Source organism: Schistosoma haematobium, chromosome 4, assembly GCF_000699445.3.
Source record: "Schistosoma haematobium chromosome 4, whole genome shotgun sequence".
NCBI lineage: Eukaryota > Metazoa > Platyhelminthes > Trematoda > Strigeidida > Schistosomatidae > Schistosoma > Schistosoma haematobium.
This window is the reverse complement of record NC_067199.1, coordinates 25,839,900-25,864,469: the sequence shown is the minus strand read 5'-3', so window position 1 is coordinate 25,864,469 and position 24,570 is coordinate 25,839,900. Positions and strand designations below refer to the sequence as shown.

At 37.1% G+C, this 24,570-nt stretch overlaps 1 protein-coding gene across 1 annotated transcript; it reads left to right on the top strand.

The window, feature by feature from the left end:
• Positions 1 to 7,706: 7,706 nt before the first annotated feature.
• Positions 7,707 to 21,938, top strand: INX2_12 (Innexin inx2; the record flags this gene model as incomplete). The annotated part of the gene is made up of 3 exons (XM_012938305.3): positions 7,707 to 8,345; positions 16,896 to 17,216; positions 20,929 to 21,938. The coding sequence occupies exons 2-3, from the start codon at positions 16,904 to 16,906 to the stop codon at positions 21,936 to 21,938; spliced, it is 1,323 nt and encodes a 440-aa protein (XP_012793759.1). The 5' UTR covers positions 7,707 to 8,345; positions 16,896 to 16,903.
• Positions 21,939 to 24,570: the final 2,632 nt, after the last annotated feature.

Sequence of the window (24,570 nt, the reverse complement as noted above, 5' to 3'; positions counted from 1 at the left end):
AGCTTCAATTACAGCTGGGGGGAACTGCTTAAATGTTCCATTCAGGTTGCTTATAAAAGGTGTTTAGCTGTAGAGTAGCTGAACTGCTCCTTAAAGTGTTCCGCCCATCGTTCTGAACTTCTAGCGTGAGAGCAGATGAGTGCCACCTTTTTCTGAGATTGTTTCACCTGCATCAATCTTTTTAATTCCGGTTTCTTTTATTAGTATGATAAGCTGTCTGGTATTACCTACAGCCACCGCCTTTTCCATCTCTTTTGCTTTCGGTACTCACCACTGTTCACGATTGTTCTGTTGATTCGTGGTTGACCTCGATCTGATTTGTTTCCCCTCGTCATTGTGTCTGGTGCCTGGTTGGATAGGTTTAGGAAAGTCTATCAGCGCAATGAATGTCACAGAACTCCGGTGGTTTTTCGTAACTATTTGGTTCGAATCACTAGTAGATTTCTGTGCTGTTTCCACAGCTGTTCGTACATCTTTCCAAGCAAAAGCTGGGTCAGTCTCGTTTTCCAAATTGCCCAAGTGTGACTTCAGTCGTTCCTGGGATTTACCTTAGGGTTTTTCATCATTGACTTCAACCCCAATAGTCTTCTTAATGTGGCTTTTCTGCGTCCAGTGAGGTTCAAGCAAATAAGTACTCGTATTAGAGCATGATAAGAGTTCAAATATGATAGTTTTTACTTTTAGGGTTTTTGTTTTAATCTAAAACTGACTTTATTCTGTTATAACTTGTGTTTTTATTAGTTGCCATAAATGATACTGTAGAGCATCAATCACAGTTTCATTTACAAAATGGTTCATGTTGAAAAATTGGCTTCATTTTTTAGGGTTAGGCCAACATATTACTATTAGCTTTTGTCAGTAGTTAAACCCTACACTTTAATTTTATCATCATGATTAAAAAGCTGTAATAGACTGGGAACTGCGTGCCATGATAATTTTTGTACAAATTGATCATATACGGATAGTAATATCTCGTTATTGTCAGTGCGTGTTTATATACTCACTATTGGATCATGTAATGACTATTTTTACAGAAAGATGAGACATTTCGTGAAATACTTTATAATATCTTAGGGACATTTTCGATTATCATAACAATTATTGCATTGCTTAATTTGATTTTTAGGATCATGGTGAAACATATTTAACTATAAAACATTTAGATGGGTGTTGTTCAATTGATCACAGGAATCTATGAAACCGTCCGTGTCCAACTGTTCTCATCACCAAAAATCTTATAAAATTCAGTAATTATGTCAACTAATATGCGTTTACGAGAAGTGCGAAAAATACATAGGATACCATCTTATTCAATATTAAATCACATGTATAGATCACATTAATATAATTCTTGAATAACTACGAAAAACGTTGTTGATTGGTATACGACAAAAAACATAGATTGGGATGATGTATCGTTTCTTGGTTTGTCTAGCTGTTCTTAACTGGTTTCTAGAAGTGTAAATCGCTTATTAACCTGGGAAGTTCCGTCATTGACCTGTCTACCCAACAATATACAGAATATAACTTGCATCGATCTAGATTAATACCTTGAACGACAGGCTAGCTGGTTTAACCTTGAGGCTAGTATGCGTGAGTTCGAAGTGAAACTAACTGCCTTGGGTAGAGAGACGAAAATAACCCTATCACCTGATTAGTTGACAAGCCCTCTCGAGCGAGAGGAGACAAGTCAACTGGAACACTATTCAACTAAGTAGATGGTCACAACGCACAAGCAATTAGAAAAATGCAGTTATGTCCAGAGCTGGACATTAGGGTAGAAAAATAGAGTGCTAAAGGTTACGCTTAAGTTACAGTAGCCTTGTAACAGGAAATGGTATGACAGTGAATCATAATCAAACAAGAGCTCATGATTTATAGAATAAATAGAGGAAAAAATAAATGCTAGTGTTTTACAATCTTCAAACTGAGTGAAATAACGACCTCATTAATAGCTTCTGTTGTTTGCCATGGCTTATTTGTTTCTCTGTTCACACCATCCTTGGTGGTATTAGTCAATCATAACAGAGTAAAAATACTCATTTACTTTTATTCAGGCGGGTAAAAATGTAGATAAAAATACCTTGGTTACATTTAGCTGGGTTTTTTTAGATTTTCTCATTCAGTTCGTCGCGAACTGTTACCATTTCAAGCAGTTTGTTTATCATTATCCATAGTTTAATATACTCATTATTTTCAATCAGAATTAGAATATAGATCGACGTAGTCACAAAGTTAAGAGACTGAGTCATTTCCAAACTATCATACTAGTTCCAGTCGTCTTAGTGCATTGACAAAAGCCGAACGCGTTTAAAAAAAAAGCCGAACCGACTAATGACTCATTCTGAAGTCACTAATCGCAAGGTCAACTGGAGGAATTAGCTAACCAATAAATGAGTTGCTTTTAATTGATTAGAAGATATATTTACCGGTAAAAGGAGTTGTGACTCATCAGAACTTCTTTCGGCGATCATGGAATTTACTGGGTCGTTCAGCAATCGTCCTTTGATTTCGAAAGCATTAAAATCTGGAAGGCTGATGGTAACTTGATATTTTTACGGATGTAGTCAGTTAGACACTGTCTAATTTGTTGTCGAAGGTTTAGTCAGAAATAATTCAGTAAAAATAGCAATCGTAACATTTGTTTCCACTTTTAATTAAAACCAGATCATTTATTTCATGTTTCCTTTTAGCATTTATTACTAGTAGAAAAATGTACAACAATTCTCCAGATCGAAAATAACATTTGAATCTATGGTCAAAAATTCTTTTCCAGTGTATTTCCCAACTTAGAATGTCTCCATCTAAAGAAAACCTTAGTATAAACAAGTAAACTCACTAGTTGACTCAATATTATTGTATCAAACAACTAACTGTTTTACGCTCAAATTTTAAGCAGAAATGACTTACTTCTTAGGGATTTCAAAAGTAGCTGAACCATGGCACCAAATATTTTTTCCATACTAATGTAATTGTTATTTAGTCATGACAACTTAAATGAAAGTGATCAATTAAACATATATTATTGGTAATATAGTAATACTTTAAGACATATCGTTTGTTATTTGGTCCATAGAGCTCATTTTCAGATAAAATCTAAGTGCTAAGTTATATTTTTTGATGTTAATTTACTGTCAAGCCTTCTCTCTACGTTTTAAAAAACTGGTTCTGTGATAATTTTCAGCCATATCCATAAAAATTACTCTATTGTTCCTTCGAAGATGGGAAACATATAACTCATTTTTCTAGTAGTCAAATGTCCCTGACCGGGCAATTTTGATGAAAGATCTAAACGATAAAGTCGAGATGGACAACATCGGATATCAAGATATCATGGAACCATATGGACTAGGAGAAGGGGATGAAAGTGTTGAGAGATTTGCAAGCAAATTCATGTGAGTTCAAAAAATCGGTTATAGGTGTCACTATATTCCGCACAAACGTTCACACAAAACTAAATTGGTTTCGTCGGATCACACTATGAAAAACAAGATCAATCATATTCGCATCAGCAAAATATTCAGCAGGTCAATGGAACATGTGAAAACCAACTGAGGAGCTGACATCACTTCAGATCACCACCACCAACTCGTCGTTGTAAAGATGAAACTGAGGTGAAAGAAACACTGGACAACTGGACAAACAGCATTACGAAGGTTCAATACACAATTCCTTCAACACACTGACAAAATCAACCAATTCAACAACAGGTTGCAAACACTACATGATCTACTCAAAGAAGAGAAAACTACGATGGAGGACAATTGGAAAGAGGTCGAAGATACACTAACTTCAAAGTGTCAGGAGGTTCTGGGTCGCAACAAGCATCATCATCATCATCGTAGGGAATGGATCTACATCGAACCCCTGGACAAGATTCAAGAAACGAAGAACAATAGCGTAACAATTAACAACAGTCGAACGAGAACACAGAAAGTCAACACACAAGCTGAATACACTGAAGCAAACAAGAGAGTTAGTATTAGAGCATTAGAGCTGACAAACAGAAATACAAGGAACACTTGGCAGTGACAGAGAAAAATGATGCAAGAGAAGGGAATACCAAACAACTATCTGACACGACGAAGAAACTGGTAGGGAAATGTGGTAAACCAGAAAGACCGGTCAAATACAAAGAAGGAAAGCCGAACCGGATGAAGGATTCAGTAAGTGCACAGCTTCGAAATCAACAGGTTGGATTCCATAAGGATTAGTCATGCACACACCAAATCACCACAATACGCATCATCGTTGAACAATCAATCGAATAGAACTCGTCACTTCACAGATGATGACCTGGCAATTCCACCCCATACACACGATCAAATTCAGATGAAGACAAACAGTGTAGCAGAATCCTCTACATCATTAGGTCTCAACATACACAAGGAAAAAGCAACATCCTCAAATACAACACAGAGAACACCAATCCAATCACACTTGATGGAGAAACTCTGGGAGATGTGAAAATTCCACGTACCTGATCAGCATCATCGATGAACAATGAGGATCCAATGAAGACGTAAAGGCAAGGATTGGCAAAACAAGGATCGCGTTCCTACAACTGAAGAACATCTACAGCTCAAAACAACTATGAATCAACATCAAAGTCACAATCTTCAGGACAATTCTACTGTTCGGAGCTGAAACTTGGAAAGCTACCACAATCATCATCATCATCAAGAATGTACAAATAGTCATGAACCATTGTCTACGCAAGATACCGATTGTCCGTTTGCCGGATACCATCAGCAATTGCCTACTGTGTGAGAGGGCAAATCGGATTCCAGTTGCGGAGGACATTAGGAAAATACGTTAGTAGTGGGTTGGACATACATTAAGGAAATCATCAGGCTGCATCGTGAGACAAGCGCTAACTTGGAATCGTGAATTGAAACAGACATGAAAAGGACGAATATCAACTGGAAACAACTGTAAATGTTTGGTCAGTACAGAGTTGAACGGAGAGTGTCGGTGGGCATTCTGTGCTCCTCTACGACTGATAACGGGAGTTAGTATGAGACTGTAAACAAACAGGATCATTTATTATGTAGGACACGTCATTAAGCCCATTTTCTTCAGCTTCCATTCGAATACATTTGTCAGGAGAACTGATACGGGTTTACTATTTATCAGTATTTTTGTTAGGAAAGAAAAGATTCTGACAGTTATGTGTATGTAAGTGTTTCGTTGTTGGTAGGTCATGATGGAATATAGTGTATTAATAATCAATAACGACTTGGTAAGCAACTTACATTCACCTCAAATCCTCAGCATTACCTATGTAAGACCACCCTTGCAGACTTTGAGGCAATGGACAACCGTTTCTTTCCATTATGCGACTCAGCAGTGCACATCCATTATACTGGGGCTCGGACGGAGGACTTTCGGTCTCTCACGTGAACTCTTAGCTTCTAGACCACTGAGTCGGTATCCTTCGGTTCTAATGTTATTCGTGTCGAGTATGAGGCTGTTACCCACTGAAGACACTCGAAAATGGTCGCAGAATAATATGGATTGTTTGAAAGACTAATCTTTGAAGTAGAACTTTATTCTACATACAAAATTCTTCTATCCATCTGTACTAGCCATAGGATTCACTGGTGTCGATATTAAATATCAACCAACTTTCAGGTCTCCCACATTCATATAATTAATTTCATCAATAAAATATGCAGTTTTTTACTTCATTATTTACAGATAATTGAGGGTTATCCAAAAGAACTTTATTTAATATTGCTATTTTATTGGGACTGTTTCATAAACAAAAGATATCTTGTGGTTATGATATGTTTTAACGAATTACTACTCCTTCCGAATGGGCTCGAAGTTCAGCAAGGTACAATGAAGAAGTTAAATTTGAAAAAGGATCAGTGGTATGGTATTGCTATTAAGATTCAACACATAATAAAATACTTAGTTGTACAGCAACTGGGTCGATAAGCTCCCACACATCTATTTCATATCAACTTCACAAACAAGTACCAGACAGGTGTCTCATTACACGTGTTGTTTAATTAACGCATAATTAATAAATTATCTTTAAATCCTGATATCTTGTAGACCCATTATTTTTGGTAATGGGTGCGTTTGATGCAGTTAGGTAGATCGGTAACAGTCAACTATAAACAAAATATTAGAAATTTTAATATAAATAATAACGACTAATTCTAGTTTATTCACAGACATTTCGATACATAGGAATAGTAACTTTATTTAAACAAAAGTGAGCCGAAAATTTGTACTTTTAAACAGTATTTGTTCAGTTATTTTTCTAAATTAACCTTTTTTTCAATGAACTACTAGTTACACAATCGTTTATGTTATTTCATTTTAAGTTGATTTTGTGTACAATTTAAAAATTATTCGTGTGAAAATTTACCTGCTATTGAAAAAAATAGGCTATATTTCGATCTTTTAGAAAAAAATGTGCTATACGGGACAAATTCAAATGTAACTGGAACTGACAGTAAACGTGTGCTTTTAAGTATGGAGAAAAAAACAAGGTTGAAATGGTGCTTGTACATGTATGGCTATAACACTGTTAGACTAGATAAGTAAATCAACGAACTTAATTACAAGGAAAGTAGACTTGTTTATAGTAGCCTGAATTGTTGGATTTTAATGCAATATATCAGTGTTACAACTGATGTTGTAGGTGTTCTATTCTGTTTTGAGATTCATCAATCGGATGAACTGGACCTCTGTGAACTTTTTAATTTAAAACTAAACACATCACCTAGTACTTAGGAAGCTGAAGAAATGTCTGTCAAGTCATAGAGCGACTTATAACAGTTGCTACTCGTTCAACAAATACTGTCATAAAATTTTACGCTTTCTGATGATCTTTATAGAGCTGATATGACCTATATTCATCTTATTTTGGTTTTTTATAAAGATTTCGATATTATGTGGTTAGATTTTAATCAAAGTTACTTCCTCCTTGCTTATTTCCTAGTGTTCACATTGTTTTGACGATGTAATTTCTGTCACATCCGTACTGCCTCAAAGTTAGTAACGTGGATATTTGGTGATCTGCATTCAAATATACATTTTGAAATGCTTCATACATCCTATTGTTGTATTGTGTCCTCATATACAACCATTTTTCTTTTATTCCTTACCAGTTTTCTACCACAAGCTTTAATCTCCTTCCTTACTTGACGATATCTATAACTAGCTAATCACTCCCCCGGAAACTAATGAAATCCAGGGACACAACATAAGAATTTTTTAAAAATTAAACCAATTGCAGAGAAATACTTGAGGGAACAAACTTCTTAAGCAAAAGAAGTGTAAGTTAGCATAGTCTCCAAATGATGCGTAAATCTGAGCAAGTGAGAGGTTACTAACTTGGTTGAAAATATTGACATAAAATAACAGAAAGTAGCAAAAACTGGGACAACAGTCTAGATAAGTTTTCCCGTATGGACTATTCTATACGAACAACTTGAAGGAAGTGTTGAATTTGTCAAAAGTTGGTGGTGCCAAATTCCTAGATTTTTGTTCTTGTGAAATCTTGTCACGGTTTCCTCTATAAGGCTTAAATTACACTGTTATCTGTCCGATGACGATAGTAGAATTGAGTATGAGTATAGAAGCTTTCTTTGGTGCTAGTGATAACCTCGATAATGGACGACCACTGTTTACAGCTAATCTTTCAACAGTATAAAACAAATTCTTATTTACTCCCACTCCTTTATGTGGTAAAATATTAGAAAGGTAAGTAGATTACGAAGTGGTTCTTTAGATTTCCTGGAAAGGGAAAAATATCCCAATCTCCATATTTTAGGGATATGGCACAAAACCCTCAAAATTTCCCCAAATTTTGGGGAAAACTACCAAATTTCTTACGACTTGGGGAAAAACCCCAAAATTTAGCCGAAATGGGGACCAGACTAAATTTAACAAGTGATTTCAACCCAGTTAAAATATCTTATTTTGTAGCTGTCAGAAACTGGTTAGTTTGGAAAGTAACATATACCATCCTTGGTTGTAACTTTCCTATGATGAGTATGGGATTTACGCTGATAACCACTAAATTGGTATTGTTCTAATTGGTGGCCACCGAACGTGTTGGACTACATGTTAGTAGATAGACACAACTAGAGTGACTTGACCTCAAATACATTTTTTAATACATATAGTAAATACCATAGACATACAAAAAGTGACATGTATGATTGCGGTGAACAAAACAGCCGAAAATATGATTGGTGCATATGTTTTTGACCTTTCACTGTCTCAAGGTCAACTTATCTGCTTTGTTTCATATCTCTACCTCCAAACAATTCATTGGGGTGTTTCTTGATTTCTACAGATGTACGGTAACGCTACCGGCTAAGGTTAGTTGGATATAACTGTGAATTCCGAATATATTAATCTTTTTCCTTGTGCAAATTTGCAAATACAGAATATTATCAGTGGGGGTTTGTGGAGATTTTTAGAAATTTTCACAGATTGAAATCATGAGTCAGTTGAAGCTAGACCACCATTGAAAACCCCTTCTGATAATAATCATCTGCTCACTAGTGACTGACTTCAAGAGATACTCCTGGAGTTCTAGTGAGAAGCCGTTACCAGTGGAGTACAACCAGGTCTGTTGTGAGATATCAGCTCACTGAAGACAATGGTATTTGGTGGCGCAACTTCGTGGATTGGTTGAAGTTAGACATTAACACCGTTGGATGCCGGCTCAGTGGTCTAATGGTTAAGTGCTCGCGCGCGAAGCCAGTAGGACCCGGGTTCGAGCCCCGCGTGGTGCGGAATCGTGGATGCGCACTGCCGAGGAGTCCCGTACTAGGACGAAACAGCCGTCCAGTGCTTCCAGGTTTTCAATGCTTAAACAATTTCACTTTGGTTACAAATGATTTGAGCGAATAGTTGAACTGCTATGAAAATGTCCAATCACAGCACACTTTATTTTTTGTTTTTTTGTTTGATATTTGGCATTTGGATCAACAATCAGGGAACCAGATCATAATTCTAGATGGATTCTTTTTATTAGTTAGTTGTCAAAAATATATTAGTTTTCGTTGCATTTCCTATTCGTTAGAGTGGTCTGTTTATTTCAATTCCTTCATTGATATCGTCCTAGGAACAGTATTCTATGACTTTCGAAGATCAATCCACCAGATGGTATTCCTATTTGTCATTTAGTCGTTTTCAACGTACAACGTGGATTCGATGTGCGTTGGTCCAAGTTGTTTAAGCAAAACGCCCCCGAATGTCTTGGTATGGTCGAGGGTGGGTAGAGTTCACTGTCGAAATGCTCTCATATGACCACATCTACACAGCCACTGCCAGGGAAGTCCTCCTCGCGGTGGGGGTGTTGTTTACGAAATCGCAAGGACGAAAAGCAAGTAACCGACGCTTTAACCGGGTTGGTGGACACGGAGAGTTCATCTAGAAGAGTTAGAAAACCCTGATTCTAAACTAATAGTGCACATGGGCTACAGGATCCTAAGGGAACAGATGGTGTATGAACGTACTGTTGGTCACCGGCTACCATGAGACTGCATCTACTAAAGTTGCTCCACTGCCTTGTAAATAAGACCTGTAGGTTAAAGGCTCGGGGTGTGATCCCTAAGGAATCCACCTCCTTCAGTTTGGGCGTCCGGGCAGTATCACAGCCCGCACGCATATCAGTGATAACTGCTACTGACCTTATTGTTATTGTGTGGCGCATTTGTATTCGCTGCCCCTTTGTACACCAATATTTGTGTGTTCAAACATATAAACATGGCACAATGGCAATATAGATAAGTGCCGAAAGTTCCTTAAAAATATGAGGATAGAATTCTTTTCAACTACCTTCGAATATTTTGGTAAAAAGCTTGCAAATACTTAGATGTGCATCTTCATCATCGGAAAAATTCACGTCTCTTTCGGAACTTGAACTTATATTATCACAGATAATTCATTTAAATACCATATGTCACGATATACATGGGTTGGTTGCATAATGATGAACAGTGGAGAGTTGTAACTCAGGTGGGTGATTTTCATGGAGTTTTGTTCTCTGAGCTGGATGGTTTGGTCGTGATCACGACCAATAGTTTATCCCCTGGTTCTCGTTATGAGATAAAGTCTACTAATGAAAAATTTCACTATGGTCGCTAAGTTTAATAATGTAATAATTCAAGAAAAACTTAAAATTAGTTCACTTGATCCTTTTCAACTTCCACGACCATTGATTCCTAAAAAATGTATAGTCTAGAACTAATTAGTACCAGGATGTTCGGATTTCGTTTCTGGCACACTATAAGCAAACCGTTGCTTCAGGACTGGTTTTTGTCAATGATTAATGCGACCATAGGAAATGAAGTAGTTCAGTACAGTCACTATTTAACTTGTACGTTTTATCAACTCCAATGAGTTAGTTGCTAGCAAGGCTTTACAACGGTGCAGGAATCCCGCTACCTGTAACACAGGTGTGGTCTGTTCGACATTCATGATGCCGTAGTACTACCCGTATCTTTCTACAGCCTTGAAACTGCCTATAAAAGTAGGAGATATACTTCAGTTATAATTAGCTAATCACAGATACCTTTAGTGTGTTGTCCATGTATGGTGAGACCAAGTGTATAATTCTTCATCTACTGAGATTGTTGGGCTACGTATTGCGCATGGCTGAACGCCGGTTACCACGACGCACAATTCTGACTAGTGTTAGAGATGGATGTAAGAAAGTTAGGGGCGGCCAAACGAAAACGTGGCATCAGTCCTTGAAGTCACTAACTTCTGGTCTGAGTCATGTTGGCAGGTTCAGACTACTTGGTTGGGGTCCGCACGACTATTGTAACCAATGGTTGAAGACTCTGGATGACATGTCTCAGAATCGACCACAATGGCGTAGGTGTATACACTCTGTCTTCTCTTAAACTGTGAGATTAATGTCGTTTCATATCTTTCTTTCCACGGACTAATTCTTTCTTCCTGTACTATGTCGTTATATACAATCTTTCTTTTATATATTACCACCACTGAATTAACTACTTCCATGAATCCGTTGTTCATCTTGTTGTGCTAATGAGGTATGGCAACTTTGACCGATGCATATATGTGCCTGGTTCTACGCTGTAGCTGACTGACATCCACTGTCCTGCACGAGGGACTGGAACCTACGACACCCGACCTGGTGAGCGAACGCTTAACCTCCAGACCACTGAGCAGGTGTTCAACGGTGTCTAACTTCAGTCAATTCACAGCATTGAGCGACCATCTATTGTTTTTAATGGGTATCTGCTTACCACCCGACATAATAGTCCAATGTTGTTGATTGATTGAGGTTAGAAATTAACATCGTTGATACTGATTCAGTGGTCTAGAGGTTAAGTGTTCGCCCATTAGACCGAAGATCATATGTTCGCGTTCAGGTTGCTGGATGTGCACTCATTAGGAGTCCCATATTAAGACGAAACGGCCGTCTAGTGTTTCCAGATTTTCAATGGTGGTCTAACTTAAATTGGTCCGTGATTTCACTGAAAATTATTTCATTTGTAGTAGTTGGTAATTTTCAAATCTATTCATTCAAAGTGTGCATGACGTTGTAGCTATTAAATAATCTGAAATATTCTACATACCATTGAGATCAAGCGATTTTATTCTTAATCTCTAGAGAAAAGTGATTTTAATTCCTGATGGACTGAAGAAATACTCACGTTTTTGTCTAGGTTGACAAATGTAGGAACTGTCCCTCTAAAGCTCTTTTACAATTATATGGTAATTTCTTATCAAGTGCGAATTCACCAATACTTATCTTAGTACAATTTGTGTAGAAGAATGATAAAATAGGTTTTGCCGTTTTCCTGGAGATTATGATTTTTCCTACAACTACTATAGTTATTAAACAATATCAAAACTCATTATGCTAAGGGGAAACCAAGTTAAATCTTTGTCGTGTTTATTTATTATTCTGCTGAGAACGCTATTATTATCATCACTATTATTATTATTATTATCATCATTAGTAGTAGTAGTAGTTGTTGTAGTTGTAGTGGTAGTATTGGTAGTTGTAGTAGTATTAGTATCGACTTTACTACTCAGTAATTTGCTTCAACAATTTCATCTTATGGGTTCTAACAAATTAAACTGATGCACGTACGTACTGCGTTACACGTTGTTAGCGCGAACAAGGATATAATCTGAGTCCATATAAGCAATCCAGAAGAAGTGGTACTCTTCTATACGACGAGGTGAACGGTAGCTTATCGCTGTGATAAATCTTCGTTCAGGCTTAAGGTGCCGAGAGAGAGAGAGAATACCAGGAAACATATCGAGGATGGCTGTGCTGAAAGTTGGTTCTAGCTAGAAACAGGTGGTTTGTGCAAAGCTACAGGAGACATCATGACTTGCAATCAACGAGTTCCCATTGTCCACCTAGATGGCTCTCCTCTGTGCCTAGATGCCCTACCTACTCATTCAGATATCAAACCAATATTACAATATCCGTCGAACACGATTCTCTGAGACCGTCTAACAGTTGGCACAATCCATCCTTGATTTTATCCGGTCTGCAGTCTGTCGTGGCGTAGGCGGAAATGACAAAAAGATATCATTTTTCACACTGATTTCTCATTTTGATGTAGCTCTCTAATCTAACAACACGATCGGTTGTTAATATGTTTCCAGTCGATTAGTGCTGCCTCATATTTGGAGTTTAATGGTACACCAACCCTCGCAAAACAGGAAGATGACTCCAAATCTGATAAACGCATGTGAAACAAGATTTTCGAAGTGATAGATGGAAATTAAATGTTCACTTCATTATGAACTTAAATACTGGTCTTGGATAAACAACAGACATCGATGTTCAGGCTTTCTAAAGGCAGCCAAATTTTTATGTTATACGGTATGCATTAGTGTGGGGACGTTGGAGGAGACCAATTTTATATGGGACTTGTGGTTTCAGGAAAGCTGGTTCAAGATACGTATTTCGTGATAGCATTTAACTTCCTACCATTCAGTGCCCTGAAAACATTTATATAGGATAGAATTTTCATCATCAACGAGCTTCTATGTGAGTTGATAAAATAACAGAATGCTCAAAAGTAGAAAAGGAATAGACGACTAACTCAATGTAAAGTGAAAAACAATGTTACTAAATAATTATGAATGTCGTTTGCACAAAAGTGAGTTGGAGCAAGGGTCTTTTCTCCAGTCGTAATCATTAAGTTTATGTGTGGCCGAGATGCTGCTCGAGTGCCCGGTTGTCTAAGAGGACTTCTTCCCAAGCCTTTGTCCTCGTGGTCTAGTTTACAGAGTAATGGAGCAACGTTAGGAGACGCGATCCTATGGTACCCAAGCTACTGGCTTCCGTCATACTTCATAGGTTGTTCAAAACCCGAGAAAGACTGACTCGCGAGAAGCAGGCTGGGTTTCGTTCTGGTCGAGGATGTATTGATCATAGCTTCACCCTCCGCCAAATGTTAGAGCATCGCCATGCTTATCAAAGGCCAACAATCGTAGTGTTTCTTGACATCAGGGCTGCCTTCGATTCGTTGGATAGGACTGTTCTCTAGGGTTGTCTGTTGAAGAAGGGTGTGCCTGAGAAGTTTATTAACATCCTAAAAGCCCTAAATCTCACCATTCCTCTTCAACTTTACCATCGACGACATTCTGGAAACAGCTCTGATGGATGTAAGTAATGGCGGTGTGGATCTGTTGCCTGGAGAGACTTCTCGAGCTTGAGTATGCGGATGATATTGTCTTACTGTGCGATAATGCCCAAGGCGTGCAATCCGCACTTAATCATTTGGCAATCAGTGTCCGTAAGTATGGTATGTGCTTTGCACCTTCTAAGTGCAAAGTACTTCTACAAGACTGACAGGATTCTAACCCTGTACTCATCCTGGATGGTGAGCAGATAGAGGTAGTCAAGAAGTTCGTGTATCTAGGTATCTGCATAAGTGCTGGTGGGGGTGTGAGTGATGAGATCAACGCACGTATAGTAAAAGCCAGAGCGGCTTATGCCAATCTGGGCCATGTTTGGCGCCTTCGTGATGTTAGTCTGGCTGTAAAAGGTCGGATCTACAACGCGTCGGTGATAGCAGTTTTGCTCTATGATTGTGAAACTTGGCCTCTCCGAGTTGAGGACGTTAGACGACTCTCTGTGTTCGATCATCGTTGTCTCCGAAGGATTGCTGACATTTGGTGGCAATACCATGTTAGTAATGCAGAGGTTCGGGTACAGAGACGATAATGCAATTTGTGTCACCATCTTGAAACACCGACTTCGGTAGCTTGGACATGTTCTACGAATGTCGTCCCAAGAATTCCACGTCGCGCATTATTTGCCGACTCTGGGACTGGTTGGAAAAAGCCGAGAGGTGGTCAGTGCATGACATGGTGTCGTGGCATGAAAGAAAGCTGCAAAGGACTGGCTTGTGTTGGTCCTTCACGACTCCCTGTTTGGGGTCCGAGAGATGATGCAACACAGTGGCTAGAGACGTTATCAGATATGGCTCAGAATAGAAGCCAGTGGCGATCCTGCTGTAACCTTTTACTTTCTTCATAAAAAGTGGTTGTATCTTCCTTAACTGAAAGACTTCTTCTGATTGTACCTTTCCGTTCCCCCATTATTACCACTATTATTATTACACTACCTTACACCAATCTCTTCATTAGTTTTTTACCCTCCTTACCTTTTTTCTTTTTCCTTCTCTTTAAATTCTCATTGTTTTGTGTGGCGCATATATATTGGCGCACTCTTGTACCAATATGTATGTATTCAAATAATAAATAAAACCCGATGACTAAAAATAGACTTATACGCTACTCGGCCCGTCACGATTCTGAAACCCATGTGTAGCATCGGTTTGGTATATAGGTTTTTCCAACTCCCCTAGGTGAATTCTCCGTGCCCTGTAATCCAGTTTAAGAGCCAGACATTTGCCTTTCATCCTACCACTTCCACGATAAGATAGTAAGTAGGACTCTCCTAGTAGTGGCCATATGAAAGCGTTTCGAGGGGTAGATCGGAAATATTTCCACCTTTTCCCTACTCGGGCATTTTACCTAACATGACAGTTCAAACATTTGTGTCCGTTACTAACTTTAAAGCAAACACAAGATGGGTATTTGTGATGACGACACTATTTGAACTTAGTTCACTATGGTGTAGATTATTTACCAACCATATGCTTGTGTACTCGGCTTTGTATGTAAGGGTTAATGCTACTACCCGGTTGCCAAAACTGAAGTAGATGTTACGGGGTTTGAGCTTGCTACGTGGTGGTTGAGAACTAAATGCTTTCACTACCGAATACCCACTTCAATCTAACAGTTAACCTCATAAGAAGTCTTCACATGAAAGCAATGACATGTAGTATTTTATAGGTGTTCACCATCAACTTTCTAGTTCAGCTTTGTTGTACATGTACTAATTAAGGCAATGAAATTGTACAACAATTGAGATAACTTGTTTTTATGTTACTTTCCCCATGTCACCATCTTCTTAAACATCCAGTACTGGCTGACAGAACACATGGTGTGATAGAACACTGATAGAACAGCTACTATTTATCTAAATTTTAGTTATTAATTTAGTTGTTTGAAAATAATCTAGTTTGGTTCTTATTAGCTCACGTATTCAAATAACGACATGAGCTGCCGAAATTGCTAGCCAAAGCAAATATTACCGGCATGATTTTAGTTTGCGTGTTTATGTACATGTTAATATTTACGTATGTTTCTAATTCGTTCACCATCATCACTGGAGATAGATGGGAGCCTGGCACTGTTGTTTCAAAACAATTATCTTACAGACGACTTTTCAATATCAGGTACCGAATTATCATCTAATCCTTAGATTCATCTGTATTTATTAATTATCGTAAAATTGAGAGTAGAACCTACAGGCTTCAAAACATATACCCTCATCATTATAAAAAGGATGTTGTCATTGTTCGTTAACTAAATTCTCACATTTTTTCGTGAATTCCAGTTTTTAAGTGCTGTCTGTACTCTGTTTTCCATCATTGAATCACATGTCTGAATCGTATCGCACTTATTTCGCTATTCAGGCAATACTTCTCACAAAGCTTAATGCAAAAATGTGTACTTAATTTGGAAGGTTCATTTTTCAGACCAGAAATATGTTGCGCTGCATAAGTTTATACTATAGTTTATCGCGTGTAAAAGTGACAATCATAATACGTTTGTTTGTAATCATGTCTGTTATTACGTTGTTATGCAATTTTGTTCCTATGTATAGCTTCTTTATTTAGTCTGTATATCAGATGTAAACTATGAACGGTCAGAACCGGTGACTGATCTAGTAAATAATATACAACCAAATGAATATGACGGTTTGAACTTGTTAGCCTAGTAGGGAAGTTAGTTGTTCTGGTTATTTCAGTCAAACAGAGTAGCAGTCATATCTCTCATGGTCACAAAATTCTAAATTAGATTTTATTCAGTTAAGCGACTTACCAACTACTATGACAAGTTCAAACTACCGTATATGTTCGATTATGAACCTTATGGTGGTTACTGAATCTCAAAGTTAATTTACGTTCACGCCGTTTGTGTTCTAGCAACACCCATCTGAACCGTATTCACAGATACAAAACAAAACAGATATCCCTTTTATTTTTAAACCTTCGCCATTTTCTTCATTTTAGGTAGTCAGGTACTGCCTTTAATCCACATACTAACGATATGGCTTAAAACTTACTGTATTGTTGTGTGTCTGTTCACTAGGTTGCTTAAATGCAGTAGTGTTTATTTTGCGTGACTTAGTTATCTAGACAGTTTATGGTCATTGGACTACAGTTTCACAAAAAATTTTGGCCTGTCGACTGGAGTATTATTGTTAGTCTATTTGGTTAGATTTGTTTCCCTTTCACTTAAATATAACATTTTCTAACTAATAATTTGTTCCGTTCCTTTAGATATCGAAATGGTCGCGTTGGAATTTATTTCTCAGTTAGATAAACTACACTTTGTTGATTCTGTCGGACTAGATGATTTCGCAGATCGATGCTCTTATATGTTATCATTTGTTATTCTGGTCATGTGCTTTACTATTGTTACGCTGAAATCTTATGTCTTTGAACCGTTGTCATGCTATATTCCAACTACCTTCTCGGGTTCTAATTTGGGATCGTACATAAATGCATTTTGCTGGATTAATGGAACTACACCGATAAGTGTAGATACGGATCAGCTAGATAATCCAACGTATTGGAGTAGTTTAGAAGATAAAAAAATCAGTAAGTCTTTTTCTCTTTTGATTATATTTAGCGCCATAATATATTTTCGTTCGCATAGTTTTTAACCTAGATTTGTTTTGACATGATTTTCTAGATTAACAGAGCTTTGGAATAAAGTTCAGATTCAAATGGTTCAGGTATAAAAAGTAATCAAGAGTCTTACGCACTTTTGATTTTGAAAGTCTTTTATAACTCTTATATAGGTTAACTTCACAATTCATGTAATAGTATAGGATGTGAGAGTTTGCTACCAAAAGAATTTGAGTAAATCTTAGTATCTAATGATTGACGTATTATAGTGTTTGAGCAGGGTGCTCATTCAATCTGCTCTAGTAGCTAAGCTGTTAATGAAATTGAATTACGATCAACTGACTCGTAGGTTTAAGCCTCAACCCACCTACTTCAGTTTGGGTAGCGTAGACAATTGTTCATGACTACTTGTACATTCTTGATGATGATGATGATGATGATTGTGGTAGCTTTCCAAGTTTCAGCTCCGAACAGTAGAATTGTCCTGAAGATTGTGACTTTGATGTTGATTCATAGTTGTTTTGAGCTGTAGATGTTCTTCAGTTGTAGGAACGCGATCCTTGTTTTGCCAATCCTTGCCTTTACGTCTTCATTGGATCCTCATTGTTCATCGATGATGCTGATCAGGTACGTGGAATTTTCACATCTCCCAGAGTTTCTCCATCAAGTGTGATTGGATTGGTGTTCTCTGTGTTGTATTTGAGGATGTTGCTTTTTCCTTGTGTATGTTGAGACCTAATGATGTAGAGGATTCTGCTACACTGTTTGTCTTCATCTGAATTTGATCGTGTGTATGGGGTGGAATTGCCAGGTCATCATCTGTGAAGTGACGAGTTCTATTCGATTGATTGTTCAACGATGATGCGTATTGTGGTGATTTGGTGTGTGCATGACTAATCCTTATGGAATCCAACCTGTTGATTTCGAAGCTGTGCACTTACTGAATCCTTCATCCGGTTCGGCTTTCCTTCTTTGTATTTGACCGGTCTTTCTGGTTTACCACATTTCCCTACCAGTTTCTTCGTCGTGTCAGATAGTTGTTTGGTATTCCCTTCTCTTGCATCATTTTTCTCTGTCACTGCCAAGTGTTCCTTGTATTTCTGTTTGTCAGCTCTAATGCTCTAATACTAACTCTCTTGTTTGCTTCAGTGTATTCAGCTTGTGTGTTGACTTTCTGTGTTCTCGTTCGACTGTTGTTAATTGTTACGCTATTGTTCTTCGTTTCTTGAATCTTGTCCAGGGGTTCGATGTAGATCCATTCCCTACGATGATGATGATGATGCTTGTTGCGACCCAGAACCTCCTGACACTTTGAAGTTAGTGTATCTTCGACCTCTTTCCAATTGTCCTCCATCGTAGTTTTCTCTTCTTTGAGTAGATCATGTAGTGTTTGCAACCTGTTGTTGAATTGGTTGATTTTGTCAGTGTGTTGAAGGAATTGTGTATTGAACCTTCGTAATGCTGTTTGTCCAGTTGTCCAGTGTTTCTTTCACCTCAGTTTCATCTTTACAACGACGAGTTGGTGGTGGTGATCTGAAGTGATGTCAGCTCCTCAGTTGGTTTTCACATGTTCCATTGACCTGCTGAATATTTTGCTGATGCGAATATGATTGATCTTGTTTTTCATAGTGTGATCCGACGAAACCAATTTAGTTTTGTGTGAACGTTTGTGCGGAATATAGTGACACCTATAACCGATTTTTTGAACTCACATGAATTTGCTTGCAAATCTCTCAACACTTTCATCCCCTTCTCCTAGTCCATGTCGTTCCATGATATCTTGATATCCGATGTTGTCCATTCCGACTTGGTGTTTATGTCTTTCATCATGATGATGAGATCATTTTTTCGGGCACTTCGATAGGTTTATTGCAGCCTCTCATCGAACTGATCTTTATTGTAGTCTTTGTTATTATTGGTGGGTGCATAACACTGGATAACGCTCATTGTGATTCCCTCCTTCTTTGTTTTGAAGGATGTTTAAATGTTCCTAAACTCCATTCTATTCCCACCTAATAATTTCATTTCGTGGATTTTTGAACAGCATCACAACAACTCCGTAAGTGTGTGGAGCATTTTGCTCTTTGTGACTGAAGTACAACATCATTTCTCCCGTATCTGGCCTTTGCTGTCCAACATGGATCAAATAGGTTTCACTTTCTATGAGTACCTCTCAGTTGTATCTCCTCATTTCTGTATCTACTTGGCTTTTCCTTCCGGTCTTCCACATTGGGCGGACACTCTATGTACCTATAATAATTGTTGTTGTGGTTGTCAGAAGGGGAGTAGGCCTCTTGATTTCCGTAGAATTCTGGTTTTCATCATGAGTTGTCATAACTTTTCTGTACATAGAACTCCCTTGACAGATTTTAAATGGTTTGTTTATTTATTTATTTTTAGTGTGTTTTTAGCAAGTTTTTTTCTGTGATGTGGTTGCTGAACTCATGCCAAATCCTCCTTTACCTAGTCTTGGGACCGGCAGTATCACTAGCAGAGCTACAGGCGGTGCTACCTGGAACGCGGATCTCATTAATTAAACTTAGCTGCTTTGGTTACTCTTAATTATGTTTATTTAGATTTATATAGGGAATTGTCATAGGGCTTTAGATTTTGGTTTATGATTAAGCTCTATAGTGAGCAGTACATAAACAAAACCTATTTGATTGTATCTTGTACACTGTTCAACCTAGTTGCTGTCTACGAACCTGTAAGGATCTCGATACAGCTATTTCCAGTTTCACTTCGCACCTTTCTGGATTGAATATAATTCAAGCACATCACCTACACGTCTGACTTTCTAAAATAATTTCGTGTGAAAACCTTAATGGATAAAAAGGAGACTGACGTTTTGTAGTCGTCATGAGAATTTTACGATGCAATAGGGTTAGGAATCTGAGTCTTCCTTATTGATTAGGATTTTGTTAAGATGGTCGAGCAACGGTAGGGGATGTTTACCTAACTTTCTACGTCTCTGAATTGCCATATTCATTGAAACTGCCCAAAACGAACTATATTTGACTCACGATATCTTGAACCGGTCCATTAGAAAGTCACGGTTTATTTTCCTCAAATCATTTTTCGTGACAATATTTCAGTACTTAATGAAAGACCAGTTGAGGTAAGATCGTTAAAGATTATTTCTTCAGGTTATTATCTCTGATTATCCCGCTATATATGCTGTATTGTCTTCACTGTTCCTGTGATCCAATAGTTGACATTTTCTGGAGAGTAGTGCCGGGTCAGTGATCCGATTGACTCAGAAGTTGTTTATATCTTCTGTAACTTGTCAAAGTGACTAATTAAAACCTCAAATTATTTTGAGCACATTTTTAATTGGGTTTTATGTAACATAGTTTTAATGGTACATCATAGAAGATATACCTAATAGAATATTTGGAAAATGTGACTATTGTAAATCTCCGTTGTGAATACAGTGTGTGGTCAGTTTTGTCTGGTTGGTTCATTATAGTTTTATGAATACATTTAAGTTTATTTGTAGAATGTTGTTCTATTAGGTCCGTCTAATTATCGGGTAACTATAGTGAGTTGACTTTTATTGGATTTTGTTTTGTTTTATGAAACGAAGTAGATTTTTGTCCTTCTACACAATCCTATTGAAAAAGATTGATCGTTGGATTTCATCATAATTATCCCTAATTTCAGTTATCCTCTTTTTTTTCAGATTATTATCAATGGGTTTCACTGGTTTTGGCATTACAAGCTATTCTGTGCTACCTACCTCGCCTTATTTGGGAGGCAATTACTTTCAATCGTGTTGGAACAAATTTAGGATTCTTGCTTGAATCAGCACGAGAAGCTTCAAAGGAAACTGGAAAGGAAAGATCAAATCGTGTTCAATTTATAGCAAATGTTATGGATACATTGTTGTTTGCTCGTCGGGATCTACGTAAATTAGAAAATGGTCTTAAAGATCAAAATTTTTTGAACACAATTTTGCATACTATTCAAAATTTGCTTCCGCGTAAAAGGCTTGGTACTGCGTTAGTCACATACTACATGATAATCAAATCATTTTATTTGCTAAATGCAGTTGGACAACTCTTATTGATGGAACGATTTTTGGGTGTCCGTGGAGAATATCGCCTATTTGGCTTATCAATTTTAAGTGATTTGATTATGGGTAGACATTGGAATGAAACTAGTGTCTTTCCTCGAGTGGGTTTTTGTCGTGTACCAATCAAATTGACGAGTACACCTATACCTATGGTCACTGTACAATGTACATTGCCAGTTAATATGCTGAACGAAAAGATTTATGTGTTTTTATGGTTTTGGTTTGTGTTTGTTGCTTCTCTGGAGGTTGCGAGTATTGGAGTTTGGATTTGTCGTTTGGCCGCACGGCAATCGAGATTGAGAAGTTTGATTCGATATTTAAAAGTTGCAGATGTTTATGAAGAATCAATGGATCCATTACTTGCTCGATTCGAATTGACATTTCTTCGAATGGATGGCAGTTTCCTTTTACAAATGATGCGTTTAAATGCTGGAAGTCTTATCACACAAGAAATCTTACAAGCAATGTTGAAGCGTTACACAGAACAAGAACAATATGCTCAGAAAAAACGCGTTGAACGACAACCTTCGGGACCAAAGTCTGTAGAAATGGAAAAAGATGGTCTACTTCCTGACTCTCCTGATTGTACTGTAACAAAGCGTTTAGATGTTGTTTAGCTCAGTAAATAAATTTCCAGTATGAAGATTGAATGCATTGCAAAAATTCATCTCTACCTTTTGTATTACTTCTTTCTTTTCATTTTTCATTTACAGTCTCATCGATCTGATTAATATAATGGTTTTTCTGGTAATCTACATTCAGTTTAATTTACGAAGCTCAGGGTCATTTCTAACTATTTTCCCCTATGTTTTTTTCATAATAAAAGCTTCAAGGTCATGATTTGTTTTGACTTTTTATTCTTTATACATTATCGAGCTGTAACGTACGTGTTATGCGGCGTTATGCTTTTGGTAACAAACTGGTTACCAATCACTGACGCAATAAAATATTGGTTTTCAAAGTGTATTTATCGTTGGTTATAAAGTTTTCATTTTTTCGCTAACTTGCTTGTTGAGATATACAAGCTGTCAATAATCCCAGTCGTATAAGGTTCAAAAGCTTTGACTAAGTTTTTAAAAATCGGTGGTCTATTTCTTGCGGAATGTAAGTATTTTTTAGGTTTATATTGGTTTCGTATTTACAGGGATTGATTTTTCATCTTATCAACATAACTTTTGAGGAAAGTCAGAACAAAAATAAAGTGGTTTCATTTTATCTCGTTAGTTCCTCATCAGCTGCTTACAACATGAAATATTAAAAAATCAAGGTTATAAAGTGAGTTGAAAATATTGACATAAATGAGTTTGGTCGGAAATTTGTTGTGATTACACAAAACATAGTAAATACGTAAATAAATTCAAGAGGCTGAATAAAAATGTCACAAATAATTGTCATCTGTAGGGGAACATTTTGTAGCACCAATATTAACAAAAGATTAGATGGCTAGAAATAAGTAAAAACTAGTTCGGTTAAACATAAAATTATTGAACTAGAAGGGCGTCAAAATAATAGTGGAACAATGTAGCTAATTGAGAGTTGAAACAACTTTTATGGTGTACCGAGGCAGGGCTTATGTTACCATAGCAGAAAGTCTAACAACTATTCTTCTCGAACACTTGGTAGCGCTAACTTGAGAAGTCTAAGAATTGGTTATTCACCAGTTGCATTGAAGGATTTAAAAGTATCCACAAAACATTCTGTGTCCAATAGATTTGGAGATCACGTTATTCAAAGTACTCTATCTCAATTGAATGTTTTTAGGAACATGTTCAAAATATCAGAAATGGGACCCCCTTTTTGTCCGATCAATGTAGCTACTTTCCCAATTACCTATATGCTCATAAACGCGTGGGCGTAAAATGAAGAGGATGATGTTGATCTTTGGTTGAATCATTTAATGTTATTTTTTGTTGAATTAGTTCGGCTACGGAGCGGATTCTGTTTAATTCAGTGTTAAGTATATTAATAATTGTTCACGCAACATGATCACCTGTAAAATTGAGATGAATAAGTTATTCAAGTCAATAAAAGACCTATCTTTGGGTCAAATGTCTCAAACGTACAGCTAACCAACGGCTTTGAAAAATTTCAGAGTTCCCATCAAGGTTAGTAGTGACTACAGAAATTTGTGAAATCCCCCAGAGATAAATGTTAGTCGAAAATAAACATTTAAAGCCAGAATGAGACTAATGAAATAGTTGCATCTATCCCTTTCTTTTAGAGAATTCTAGAAGTCAATCGGGTTACTGTTATAATGGGATGAGGAGGCGAAATCACATTTTTAACTTACTGTGATTCTTGCTCAACATTACTTCCGTTTTAAATTCTATGTGATGATTATTCAGAGTAATATTTGTTTCTGTCTTCCAGTGTGATACTTGGTATAATATTGATTTATTTGACCGTGATATTATTTCAAAATACAATATTCTTGTATAAAATTAATATGAACTATGTTCAGTATGATAGACAGCATGTGATTTTATAACCCTGGGTATTTGTTATATGTGATTTTATCGTAATTAGTAGTCAAAATGGGTGTACAATCACAATATAAGAAGTGTAATTTCGACTAAGATCATCGTCGTGTTTTGTGTTTAATAAATCTCCACTTTTACCAATCTTGTTGTCCCTACTTCGTGTCGTGGAGATTTCAGTTATTCCTCGTTCTTTCAAGTATATGTAATAGACGACGCGGGTTCAACAGTTAGTGACACTACTTTTCTAGGGCTGAACTATGTAGATGAATGAAGTAACTACCATTATTCAATGCACGATCACACTGCGTGATATGTTGCTTCCTAAGTGTTCTATGTCCATGAAATATGCGTGTAAATGATACGATAGGTTGTTTTTGGATAGCTTGTAATTATGCTGCCCACGTCGAATGAATAATTGTGCTTTCAACCTCTAAACTTACCATTGATATCATAGTTTCATGATTTTCAGTACAAAATGTATTATTTATGTAACCATGGTTTCCAACGCCTCTGATCAACTTATTGATAATAAATTCTAAATGAATTAATCAAAAAGTAGTCTAAAGTAATTTCAAATCGTTTTCGTAAAAGTTTTCTTTGGATGTTCATGTGATTAATTCAGAGGTGAGGTCTAGAAGACGTGAGTTCTTTATTCAGTTAAGTTGTAAATATTATTTGAACAGACGGCTGATAACAGTTAAGGTTAGGTGGGGATTCGACAGATAGGAACAGGTGGTTGAGTACCTGTTTTTATTTTTAACTTAGTAGT